General features: G+C 43.4%; 1 protein-coding gene across 1 annotated transcript; it reads right to left on the bottom strand.

The window, feature by feature from the left end:
- Positions 1–9608: 9608 nt before the first annotated feature.
- On the bottom strand, positions 9609–12812 carry LOC119324316 (vesicle-associated membrane protein 711-like). Its single transcript, XM_037598101.1, has 4 exons — positions 12421–12812; positions 11186–11376; positions 10418–10581; positions 9609–9883 (listed from the first exon to the last, which is right to left on the bottom strand). The coding sequence occupies exons 1-4, from the start codon at positions 12674–12676 to the stop codon at positions 9793–9795; spliced, it is 702 nt and encodes a 233-aa protein (XP_037453998.1). The 5' UTR covers positions 12677–12812; the 3' UTR covers positions 9609–9792.
- Between the last annotated feature and the right edge of the window lie 719 nt (positions 12813–13531).

Raw genomic sequence — 13531 nt, forward strand, 5'->3', positions numbered from 1 at the left:
TGTAAAAAGGGCAAAAAAAAAAAGGCCCAGCCGCGCCCCAAAGCCCACCCCCTCCTAAGACCTTAAAATGGCGCCGGCGTACCCAGACCAAATCCAACGTGCTGGGGGCTGTTGGGGTGGCCCATGGAAGCAACAACCAATCCTACTCCCCATATATGCGTCTTTTTTTTGGCCCACCAAATCACATTTTGCCCGGCGATTATCCTGCGGGCACCAACGGCTGGAGATGCCCATAGGGCAACGCTAACCGATCCCTAAAAAATAGAGGAGTAAAACGGTGGAGTAAACTTTAATGGAGTAAATTTGCCCCACTAAAGCTTTGGTTGTTTCTAATCGATCCCCTAAACTTAGTGGAGTAAAAAAATCCCCATTTGCATCATATATTCAGCAAGCCAAACATATTTTCTTGCCTTTTTATTTCATTGAACGACATTGAAGTACATAATTCACCAATTCTTCGTCACGAGAGTAAGACCAAAGAAAACAAGAACCATAGTTAGACATTTTAAAAGATATCCAATTTCTCTAACTGCTCACACTAGTTGGATTAATACCTTCTCTATGTTTTCATTGTTGATCTGCGGATTCTTGAGCTTCAACATTTCTTTCTTCTTCGCTTCTAAAGAAGTAGACGTTGCTCCGCATCTAATCTCATCTCTACTCTCATCTCTAGCCTTAATTCTAGCAACGAGTGCACGAACATCTATCAATTTTTGTGCTATCAATATATCAATGTATTCTTCTTCTCAATACCAAAACTTGCATCCATCATCCTACACACATAGATGAGCAAACAAGCACATAAATGAGCTACCGAAATTGCGCTGAATCCATTGAACAACTGAATTAAAACAAGCACATACCCCATCATTTGTGCACTTGAAGAACACCCATCCGGGGTGTTACGACGTGGTAGAAAACCAGCGCACCACCTTCCGCATGCAATCGTCGCGCTGTTTGACTGGCATCGGTGAGCCGGCGAGCCGCTACGCCAGCGCCGAGCCCGGGCGACGGCCGGGCGTGTATTTGCCGGCGAACCTCCGATGGGAGAGATTTGAGTGCCTAGAGGAGAAACCAGTACATGCATGCGGCCCAAAGGCATCGCCGTGGCTGTGTGGTCCGCTTCCCGGGCAATCCATGGCTAGGCGCCGCCGGCGGCGGCTGGAATCGGCAAATCCAGCGGTGACGATAGCAGTTGTAGATCCACCGCTTCTTTGCCGGCCATGGGGCGAGGCGGCGCAAATCCAAGCGGTAGAGGACAGCGGCGAAGCCTACTGAGCATCCCCAACGGCGGATGGGCGCCGGTGGGGGGTGGGAGTGGCGGCGCTGGCGCTAGGAGGGAGGGGGGAGGCAGTGGATAAGAGGCGCAACTTTTACTCAGCCGCCGTGTGATGGAGTAAATATAAGGAGATTTTGAGGAAGATGAGTAAAATTTTACTCCCTTACGGCGGACAAGGGAACGGCTAGGTCCCGGTTAGAGAAGTAAAACCGCATTTTTTACTTCTCTAACCGGTTATAAGAGATGGGTTAATGCCCTTAGGTAGCATGTCCATATTGGTGTATGACGCCCGCGGGAGCGAGTCAAATTAGAAGAACAGGGGCTGCGACAGCGACCGCGTGTGTTGGCTGGTAAGGAGAAGTTAAATAGATTTAGTTCTGCAGCAAGTTTCTCAAATTGTTCTTCTTTCTTGCCCTTTTCGCACATGGTGTTTGGCCCCAGTTGCTCTACAAGGAAGGTATATCTATACGAGGAAGGAACTAAAGAACTACTCCCTTCGTGTCATAATATAAGAATGTTTTTGATACTATATTAGTGTAAAACACGCTTTTATACTATAGGACGGAAGGAGTAGTTGTATTAGTTGTTATAGCACGTATGCCCGTGTGTTGCAACGGGAGAAATATTTCTTTGCCGGAAGTAATCTGACAGATAATTGATGTGTCCATCAAAAACGATCTTCATAGTGATGCGATGGAGAGAGGAGTTGCGGTCTTAGTGGGTCATGTTTGTTCTACGGGGTCTTGATAGTGGCGGGGTTAGTCGGCGTGGCGGCAACCATCCAACCCGTGCCATTTTTTTTCTCTGGGTCCTCCTCTGTCTCGGAATTGTGTCTGCCTCCTCATTTGGTAGCTATGCAGCGACCTTTGGGGCACGGTTGCTTCGACCACTATCTCTTACGATGGCGTAACCGGATGGATTACTAATTGTACCGCATAAATCCCATTTCATTAGCATATTTAGCGCATAACCAGACATCAATATCCCTTCTTCATTAGGGTTTATTCTCTTTGATTATTTTAGTGCTCAAGTGCCCAAGAAGTTTTTTATCTGAGCAAAACCAACATATTCTATTTTATTGGCCCAAGAAAAAAATTGCTCCGTCACACAGGCAGTATTGGGCCTTTTTCTTGGGCCAATTGTGTGGGAGCTACTATATGACGCTTGTTGCGTAAAATAGAGCGTGAGATGCACGTCAGTTCGTGTATGGGCCAACGCACTGGTAAGCTCTAAGATGACCTCTGTTTGTAAAGCGTGAAAAAGTCCAGAAAATGATGAGTTGAAGGATCGAAATCATGCTTAAAGACCCGACTACGTGCTGCTAGCCACTCGAAGAAACGAGTCCTGCCAACCTAGGGCCAGCTCAAACCATTAAGATCATACTCCAATGTCAGATTGCAAACAAATTTTGGTTTTTTGAACTTTTAGAAAAATATAAGTTGCGAAATAATCTTGGAGACATGAATAATTTTGAAAATCCAAAACATTTTTTACAAATTCTTTACATTTTCAAAAATAATAACAAAATTTTAAACGTTCCAAATTCATAATTTTATTTGAAAACATGAACTTTTTATAATAACATGAACATATTTTGGATTCGTGATAATTTTTGAAAATGGAAAAATAGTTTGAACATTCAGAATAATTTTTTTTAAATGGGTTTCTTTCAACTCGAACGTTATTCTGAATTTTCAAGCATTTCACTAAAATAAGAATATTTCTCATATTGGAACATTTTTAAGATGCAATTTTTTTGGCAAATCTCTGGAAACTTTGGAAAACACAAAAAAAAGATGTAACATTTTTAAAAATGTGAACAAATTTATAAATGAGAACAAACATTTAATATTATGAACATTTTTTAAAATGGAATGTATTTACAATTCTGATTTTTTTCTGAAAGAAATCGATGTTTTCTGATAGTATGAACTTTTTTGAAAATTTTGAATTTACTAAAGAAAGGGAGTAAGGGAAATAAACTTAAACGAAAAAATCAAAAAAAAGGAAATAAAAATAGGAAGAAATGGAAAAACAAAAATAGAAACAGAACACAGAACAAAAATGGAAAATGGTTCTGCCCAGTTTGGGTGCCCTGTGCGAATTTGAGACTATTTTTGGAATGAGAAGAAAGATTTATTGTTCCGAACAGTTTTCAACATGAAATATATTTGAAAAATCTGAACATTATTAAAAATTTGAAGTTTTATGATATTATGAAATTTTTGTATTTACGAAAAATGGGAGAAATAAAAATAATCTTGAAAGAAAAAAGACAAAAGAAACAGGAAAGAAAAGCAGAAAGAAACGAAAAAAAATAAAAAATAAACACATGACACAAAACAAAAAAAAGAATATGGTTCAGCCCAGCTTGGGCGCCCTGTGCGAAATGACGACTATTGAACGCTTGCAGCAATAAATAGTGTTCTGCCACCTGTGTGGGCACGAAAATAACTGGGCTGGCTTTCCTGGGCCACACTGCTGTTGGCCCATGAACGAAATCCTGGCGTTTTTTCCTTTTCTAATAGATGGACGTCCAAAAATTTAGTACCACCTCAAATAGAAAAAGAAATCAATGGTGAATGGATGAAAAAAGCGGAGAAACGCAACTTGCTTTATTAATAGGTATAGAGTTCAATCAACTTATTCCGTTCCCCTAAAAAAAACTTATTCCGTTGCAGCCCTAATTTGGTGTTTGGAATAACTGATGTGCGCCACGTAACATTTGCAGATGAATTTGTTTTTGTTAACCGGAAAGACTTGCACGAGTACTGGACTTACAGAGTATAGTGTGCTGACAATATAGAGAAGGTTTGTGAATGTGTGCCACGAATGCTGTTATAGTGTGCTGATAGTAAGTGCGCGTTTATTTGTTTGCTTTACATTGCACAGCATGAGTGTCTACTATCCTCATCTCCAGTAACCCTTCTCCAATTGATCATGTTGTTCTCTTTCTTTGGTAGCTGACTATCTGTACAATTATAGTGACACAATTCAAGGAGAAGATTGTCAAACAGTGAAGAAGGTATGTACCTCTTGTTGGAGTATAATGTTTGTTCGACCTCTCCCACATATCGGTCTCTTTTGGTTGCAATTACTAGAGAATGCACTTCTACATGGTATCAGAGTCAAGAAGTCTTGAGTTCAAGACCCGCCTGGCGCAATTAAATTGCAGCCACTTTTAGTCCACGTTTAGGTCTGAGGGAGCCACACCTCAGGGGAGTGTTGACGTATAAATATGTTGCTTAGTCTATTTTATTAGATCGGTCTTTTGGTTGCATTGGCTAGATCATGCACTTCTACATGGTATCAGAGTCAAGAGGTTTTGAATTCAAGACCCGCCTGATGCAATTAAATTGCAGCCACTTTTGGTCCACGTTTAGGTCTGAGGGAGCCACACGTCAGGGGAGTGTTGATGTATAAATGTGTTGCTTAGTCTCTTTCATTATATCGGTCTTTTGGTTGCACTGGCTAGAGCATGCATTTCTACATGGTATCGGAGCCAAATGATCTTGAGTTCAAGACCTAGCTAGCTATAATTAAATTGCAACCCACTTGCCTAGTATTTACTTCTACCCATAAAAGTATTGCACATGTAGGGTTGTTGAACAGAGTGTGATCGACCATGGACCAGTGCAACATTAGTTTCTTTTTTGCAGTGGCTCATGCTATAGAATCTAATGGGAGCTAATTTCATTTATTAACAGGTTAATTAATTAGCTTTATTGTTTTGAATTATAGCTCTCATAACAGCGCATTGTCTTCATGTTTGGTATTAGGAGGGTAATTCTCTTCATCCTGCAGTTTTTTTATTTCATGGAGTGCATGATAAAGGAGTTATATTTTTCTTATGTCTTTGTTTCCGGTGTATAGAATTTGTGGCCAGAGGATAAGGATAGGGCGCAACGCCCATGCCGTGCTCGACTGACGGAGCCCATTAGCCGAGCTCTACGCTCACTGTGTGTTCACCTTGCGTATACACAGCGATCATACAGATTCGAGTCCTAAAGAAAAAGATTCACGTGAACTAAAGAAGTTTGACCATGGTCCATGAAGGTCTACTAGTAAAGAGCAAAATGCATTTATGGTCACTGAACTTGTATCAAAACGTGCTCATCATCCTTGTACATTCTCTCTCGTGCGACGATGGTCAATATAGTTGAGCCCGGTGAGTGAATACAAATGAGTATAGCTGCAGCTGCAGTCTCTCTCGTGCTATCTCGTCTTGCATTCTCGACCAACGTCTCGGGCACCGGTGTGCTTGCTTGAGCATGGCCAAGTTCCCGTTCACCGGCATGCAGTCATGCACGCGCAGCCGCACAGGCCTTAGCTCGACAACATGGACACCATGATGAGCATGGCGAACGTTCACACATCTAGGCCTTGCTCCACAGCGTTCGCCTTGCCACCGGCGACACGTAAACGATACCCACGATGGTGACAGCGACGAGGACGTGCACCACCAGGAGAATGGCGACACCGACGAAGAACTGCGACAATACAACGTCGCGCCTCGACCTCGTGTCGTCTAAGTGCGGAAGTGTTGCGTGCATGTATTTAAGTGTGTTGTGTGCGTGTTAATTAAATATGCGTTTAAGTGTGTTGTGTGCGTGTTCTGTGAGTATATGTTTAGGGAAATGTTTCGAAACGGCGCGCCGGCCGAACTTTCGGCCGGCCGCTCGCGCTCACACCCAAACCCCCAAACCCCCGCACATGTAGCACGACCCGCACGCGCAGCCGCATGCAAACTGCTGCATGCAAAACTGTTCCTGCACATGGCGGGTTCTACGCACCTGGCTCTCCGCAAAACTGCTGCATGCAAAACTGCTCCCGCACATGGTGGGTCCTACGCATCTGGCTCTCTTTTCTATCTTATCTCTTCCCCTTCTTCTATCTCCAGCCCACATCGTAGTTTCCCTAATGCTACAATCGTTGTCTCAGATTGCTACAAGCTGCTTCCCACGCAGCTACAACCGGCTTCACGATTTGCTACATCATACGGCCCCGTGTTTTTTCTGCATATTACCACCGTTGTCACAAATTGTTACAACCGGCGTCCCACACAGTTACATCTAACGTCGCTTTTTGCTACATCGCATGACCACCATGTTTTTTGCTACATGTGACCACCGTTGTCACAGGGATGCTGAAACCAACATCTTTTTTGCTAGATGTTTCAACTGGCATCACAATATGCTACAACCGGCATCATATTTTGCTACTACCGGTGTCGCATTTTGCTACATCGCACATGGCTTCGTGATTTTTGCTACAACCGGCCACAAAAAAAGCTGCATCCGGCGACGTGATTTGTTGCAACGGCCATGGCGAAGTTCGATCGCACATGGCGCACCGGCGAGCAGCTCCGACGAGCATGCAGGCGAGCGGCGGCTCCGGCGAGCAGCTCCGGCGAGGAAGCCGACGAGCAGGCCGACGAGCAGCTCCGGCGAGGAAGCCGACGAGCAGGTCCGGCGAGCGGCTCCGACGAGCGCACCGACGAGCAGCTCCAGCGAGCGGCTCTGACGAGCGCGCCGACGAACGGCTCCGGCGAGCAAGCTACCGACGGCAACGAGCCTGTACGTGAAGATGGAGGAGGCTTGGACCCACGCGCAAGGGAGGAGATGCAATCTAGACGGTTATTATTACGTGAATCGAACGACTGGGGCTGGACCGGCCGAAAGTTTCGGCCGGTGCGCCGGCGCCCAGTACTGGCCATATGTTTAACACGAAGTTGTGTTTTTCTATTGAGAAATAAAAACGAAGTTGCGTGGGCGCAGTTGTTAGGGTAAGTGGGCCTCAACAGATGATCGCTGGTTCGATTCTTCTGCAATGCATAGTGTTTATTCACTGACAGACGGGCCCACATAGGTAGAGAGAGGGTGCTGTGATGTTTGACCAGTCAACAAAGTAAAATACAGAGTTATACGGTGAGCCAGTGACCATATAATCACCTCAAGTCATATATAATGACCGTATTGATCGTATTCTTAAGTACAGTGACCAAAGTAACCTTTTGATACAAATTTAATAACCGCGGATGCATTTTACTCTTTAGTAAACTTCACCTATTCGTGCAGATGGACTAAAAATACCTTTTCATGTAGCTACATTAGGTTCAGTTGATTTGGTCTTCGGGAAATTCAGGTTAAGGAAAATAAGGACTGTATATGCATTTTTTTTGCCTGTACCGATGACATAGAGCAGTAAAGTTCAAAATAATCTGTTTAGTCTATTTATGTAAAAAATTATTAATGTATTTTAAACAACCATGGAATTTTTAAAAATTGTTTGTATACTTAAAAAAATCGTGAAATTCAAAAAATGTTCACACACTTTATGAAAAATGTTCATGTAATTAGAATTGTTTATGAATTTTAAAATGTTCATGAATTTAAAAATGTTAGTGAACTAAAAAAATTTCGATGAATTTTTAAAATGTTGGCAGTTTTGAAAACATTCATGAATTTGAAAATATTCACAAATTTGAACAATATTCATGAATATACGTTCAAAAATTTGAAAAGATATTCTTGGATTCAATTAAAAGTGAAATAAAAAACAAAAAAAGGGGAAAACTGATGAAACCTTCCTAAAACCGCTTGAAAGGTTCCAATACTAGACCAAACAACCGCTGACGGGACGGCAGAATAGGAGCACACAGTGGGGGAGCACTATCTTTGGTCGTTGCTGTAAGCGACACATAGGATTCCTTATAAGTTAGGGCATGTTTCGAAGAAAAAAAAGACAAGTAAGGGTATGAGTTGTTGATAAGATAGCGGAAATCCAACTCGGTCCCCAGGCTCATCCGCTCCGAGTCAGAAAAAGCATAAAAAAAAATACTAGAAAAAATAAAAAAAATCATTTTTTTGTGTGGTAGATAATTTGATGTGTGAGATCCGCTCCAAATTTCAACTCATTTGGACATCTAAGCAGCTCTCGGCAAAAAAGACAAAATCGGATCAGAACAGTGCGTGAGCAATAAACTTTTCTGTAGAGCCTGATTTTGTCTTTTTTGCCGAGAGTTGCTCAGATGTGCAAATGAGTTGAAATTTGGAACGGAGCTCACGTATCAAATTATCTACCACGCAAAAAAAGTTGGATTTTTTACTATTAGTTTTGATTTTTTTCATCAACGCGGGTGCAGATGAGCCCGAGAGCAGAAACTCCGCGTCCATAAGATAGTCCTATCTTAAACCTTGCATATAATTTAGAGATGACAATAAAATATGCTTACAATGGTTATCTCTTAGCCTTATCTGAGATAATTAGCTATTCCTAAAAATACGATGAGGCGCTAAGAGATCATCTCTTATTTGAGAAGACAATGCTTTTTTTATGGATTCTCTCTCCTCCACCTCAGCATTTATCTTATATAACATTTCTAAGGCATGAGTGGTAAGTTGTATCAAAAACAATTAACAATAGAAGAAAAAAATATTTCTAAAATAGCACCATTGTACATGTCCTAGCAGCGCCCTGTATTGACCGCTCCGGTTGGGTAGATTGAAAGAGATTCGTGAATGAGATAACTAACAAGTGTACGATTGTAACCAAACTTACCTTGAATCGACCGTGTGTCACGAATTTGTCAAAATTCGTCAAAAAAGCTCGGAATATGAATACAGAATTCAACATATAGAGTGAACGAAACTAAAATCCGATCGCCTGAATGGAGCCAAAACATCGAGGTGCGTATATTTCGTGTATAACTTATCATTCTGAGCCCGGGCTTATCTGCACCCGTTAAACAGTAAATTCAAATAAAATACTTTTTTCTAAAAGAAATCTGACTTTTTTGCATGGAAGCTGTTTGAGTACGTGAGTTTCGTGCCAATTTTCAGCGCATTCGGACATCTGAGTAGCTCTCAGACAAAAATGGGTCTGAACAGTGCACAAACAATAAACTTTTTCACAAATCATAAATTTATCTTTTTCACTGAGAGCTACTTAGATGTTCAAATGCGCTGAAATTTGACAGACATCATACACTCAAGAATCTTTCACCAAGAAAAAACGGAATTTTTGAATTCTTTTTACTATATTAAACAAAATATTTACTGTTCGCTCACGGGCTCATCTGAGCCTGGGAGCCAAAATGCCCTGTCACAGCCATTTTGTGTTTTTTCTCCTTGCATATAACCTTATAAAAAGTAAGAAAAACTGTTTGCTCACAGGAAAAAAAAATTACTAAGGAAAGAGGATCCTTTGACCCCCATCCTACGTGCAGGAAATGTATAGCGTGATGGTTCCTCAGTTTCACAATGTTTGTAGAGTTGGAGTCCAACAGCAGCCAGCGATCGAGCTTCCACAAGCAAAGCAAAACAATCTCTCAATGCAATCAATCATTTTCCCATTTTATACACAAAGAGAACAAAAAATGCTGCTGTGGAGCTGCATGCAGGCTCTTTCTTACAGGGAACCTGGAACAAGCTGCCTCGTATGGACACGCAGAGAAGACAGAGAAGGGACGGAGGCAATGATAGGAGGTCGCTGCCGCGTAAGCAAAGGTTTATTTAGCGGACGCAGGAAGGCAGGGTGAAGCCGTGGCACATGTAGGCCAGCACGATGTATATGATCGCCAGTAGGATGAGTATCACCGCGGCTCTGCAACAGAAACAAACAAGCCAACAACAAGAGTAAAATTTTACTGGTGAAGGTAAAATTGTTGCTCATTGGTGAGAGAAGCATCTAAGACGAAATTCTTTGAGTACACGCGTTCTCTCTGCCACAGATTCAACGCCTCTAGTAACTACTCCATCCGTCCTATAATATAAGAGCGTTTTACAGAAGGAGTAGATGCGAAAAAAAAGTGACTAGACTGGTTAAGTAAAAAACAGCGTCATTGGATTTTAATGAAAAACGTTTTCTCAATACAATGACCTTTTTTTTTACTGACATTCAAATGCTCTAGTCAATGTTGCGCGCCGAGACTTGAAAATACCATGTGCTACAAACGGGGGGATTAGCTATCTGCAGTGATGTTAAGATTGTAGACGCGCGACAACTATGCCCATTTAATTAGTTTTGCTGTGTATATGTAAACTCACCAAAAATTTAAGAATGAAAGCGAGAACTTGAAAACTCATGTTTATAATTGAAAAGTACGACCAAAAACTAGTACAGAGGATATTTGCTTACGTGAGCTTCACATTTCTCCACCACACGGTGTTCCTGAAACGGCGAGCTTGCCGCTTGAACCGCATCGTGTTTCCTTGCATAGTTGTGGTCTTGTCGACCAACATCTCCAGACGATCACCTCTCTCCAGCACCTTGTCGATGTTATCGATCATAATACTCCGCACCTGCAAGGGAACAATAACTTAACAAACAAGCGCTGCATTACGAGAGAAATATTTGGGGCTACTAAAATCCAGAGCAAGAGCAAGGAATGCAACAGGGTCCACATTAACTCCGCCTATGTCTTCTAGGCATAGCCGGTCCCAAGCCCGGGTAAAGGAGGAGGGTTGTGATAGGCTTGGCGAGCCAACGTAAAAACTAGCCAGTCCCATGGGTATGAAACCCATTTGAGCGAGAGTAGTACTAGGATGGGTGACCTCCTAGGAAGTCCTTGTGAAAGGGTTTCATATCTAAGGGTTGTGATAGGCTTGGCGAGCCAATGTAAAAATTAGCCAGTCCTTTGGGTATGAAACCCATTTGGGCGAGAATAGTACTAGGATGGGTGACCTCCTGGGAAGTCCTCGTGAAAGGGTTTCATAGCTAGCCTACCCCAACTTGTTTTGGACAAAAGGCTTAGTAAGTAAGTAAGTCTCATCTTTGTGAACTAACCGTAACTAAGAATGAGCTCTCTTGTCACATAAAGCAGATGAGGATCACACACTTAAATTGCACTAAGATTGTATTTGCTGGAAAGGAAGGATATACAAGCGAAACAACATAAGACAATACCTGATCCATTTCACCCTTCATGCGGGTTATGCAATCGGCATTGGGGTCGTTCGAGTAATAGTCCATTTGCTTGCTCAAAACCCTTGAGAACTCGTCGTTCATTGCGTAAGCAAGAGCCGTGAGAGCTGCACGACCATACGTCTTGACAAACTTTCCATGGATGTCTTCGAGAAACGCAAAGGGAATCCGTCCTGCAACATAGAAGATGGTAGAGCTGTCAACAAAAAGTTCTTGCAAAGAATGGCAGATTATTGTGCGATATAGCTTTGCTATCGATGTTAGCATCGTGAAATGAGAATATATTTATCGTCGAGACCAACTGGACTTGGAATTAATCTTTTTGCACCATCCGTTGAAATTTTAGTGACAAATAGCAAGTGATACCACATCATGTTTTGGTCAACTGATAAATTAAGTGTTTATTAGTCCCAATGCTCGATGTTGAATGCAATGTAAAATCAGGGGGAGTTTGGCAATTAATAATTAGCATGGTCAAACAAGTTGCAAGCCCAATGGATCAATCTCCGCATTAGGCTCTCGTAATGGCAGTATCATAGCTTATCATGCATGTCAACTAGATCATTTGATGAGTTGACATAAATTAAGTGAAGAAAGAGAATGTTGAGTATCATACCATGATATCATATCATAATAAATATTGCAGGTTTTTTGCCCGTGTCCCCGTCGTACACGTTTTGGCCCATGTCGCTGTTCGTGGCCTCAACAGGGGTTTTGCCCTGTTTTTTATGGCTTACTGCAGTTTTGTTCCTAACCGCCGTCGGACACGTTTTTTGTCCATGTTACTATGTGTCTTGCATGACAATAAATAATGTAATCGATAACACTATGCAATACGGATGTAATATCATACACTATTAGTATCATATGCATGATACTAATCACTGTGGACAGCCTTGTCACTCCACCCACACATGTTTCCACATGGCTTGTCGATCTGTAGCTGTTGCAATCACATCCACGAAACCCGCCCCAGATCCGGCCGCGAGACTTAATTATCGAAGAAGATGAGGTGCCTTACCCACACGGGAATTATTCCGGCCGGCTCATCCACTCTTGATGCCTTGATCGCACGAAGTCAATTCACCATAGATAGGCGGCGATGCATTTTTTGAAAAATAAAGGGCCGAGGAAGAGGACGGTGATTGATGAACTCCCATCAATCAATATATGAATGTCGATGATGGTTGTAATGTACTAGTAGTACGATGACTTACGTCCCGACGCGGCGGTGGCGTCGTCGTCGGTCATGCAGAGCGCGGTGAGGCCGTCGGCGCGCATCACGTGGAAGACGTAGAGGCCCTGGGTGTAGGAGACGCGGCAGTCGGCGGCGGCGCCTCCGCCGGCGGCGTGGAGGCGCTCGAGGATCTGCCGCGCGACGGCACCCGCGTTGGTGGTTGTGCCCCCCGCGCCGTGCTCCGCCAGCACCGCCGCGCCCCGCGCCACCACCGCGTACTGGATCTTCTTTCCCATGGCCGCGATCACCCAACGAGAACGAGGGACGGGACGATCGATCCCTCCTCCGTCCGCCCCCTTTCCGCCCCCCGAACGAGGAGGAGAAAACCGAGAAGAGGAGAGGAGAGGAGAGGCGCCGCGGCTGTTTGACACGGGCACGATCGCCTCCGCGATACGTCGTAGGAGTACTATACTCTAAGTAGTAGGAGTAGTAATGGTGGTACGCCGTGATGCACATGCATGCGCGCGCCGGTCGGGCGGTTTACTTTTCGGGGCCCGGCGGCCACGGGTGTGTGGATCACGCTTTTTAGTTTCGGGCACGGGTGTCTGAACGAATCTCTCAGTTTCCGCGCTGAGTTCCGTAGTTGCGCAAAGACTAGAAGCAGTGAAGCGCGCCAAAGACGTGCAACCGTCATCGCCCCTCCACCGAAGTTGCGCAAAACTTTTTTTTTCTCGAATATGCACAAGTGTGCATATTATATACTCCCTCCGTCCGGAAATACTTGTCCGAAGAATGGATGAATCTAGATGTATTTTAGTTCTAGATACATTCATTTATATCCATTTCTTCGACAAGTATTTTCGGACGGAGGGAGTATTAAAGAAGAAAGGCAAGAGCATGCCTCCACCAAGATTACAAGATTCGCGTTACAGTGCTCCTACTCATTACTCGTCCGCCCGCCGCTCTAGCCAAAGGAAGAAGGAGTCTACATTCCCTTTGAACTTGCCAGCTACCAACCATAACCTTCCTTCCGACCTTACCCTACCAATAAGTGCACCAGTTGAAGGAGATGCCCCATCAAAGACAATCGCATTCTGATGCTTCCACAACTCCCAAAGTGTTAGAAGAAAGATGGTATGGAGATCCTTTTG

The sequence above is a fragment of the Triticum dicoccoides genome, chromosome 6B (genome assembly GCF_002162155.2).
Source record: "Triticum dicoccoides isolate Atlit2015 ecotype Zavitan chromosome 6B, WEW_v2.0, whole genome shotgun sequence".
NCBI lineage: Eukaryota > Viridiplantae > Streptophyta > Magnoliopsida > Poales > Poaceae > Triticum > Triticum dicoccoides.

Bases quoted from the DNA above. Each gene is read 5' to 3' on its own strand.
- LOC119324316 (XM_037598101.1), bottom strand. From the start codon at position 12,676: ATGGGAAAGAAGATCCAGTACGCGGTGGTGGCGCGGGGCGCGGCGGTG. The intron at 11,377-12,420 runs GTAAGTCATCGT...TCTATGTTGCAG, and splicing joins CGCCACCGCCGCGTCGGGAC to GACGGATTCCCTTTGCGTTT. The intron at 10,582-11,185 runs GTATTGTCTTAT...GTTCCCTTGCAG, and splicing joins TGAAGGGTGAAATGGATCAG to GTGCGGAGTATTATGATCGA.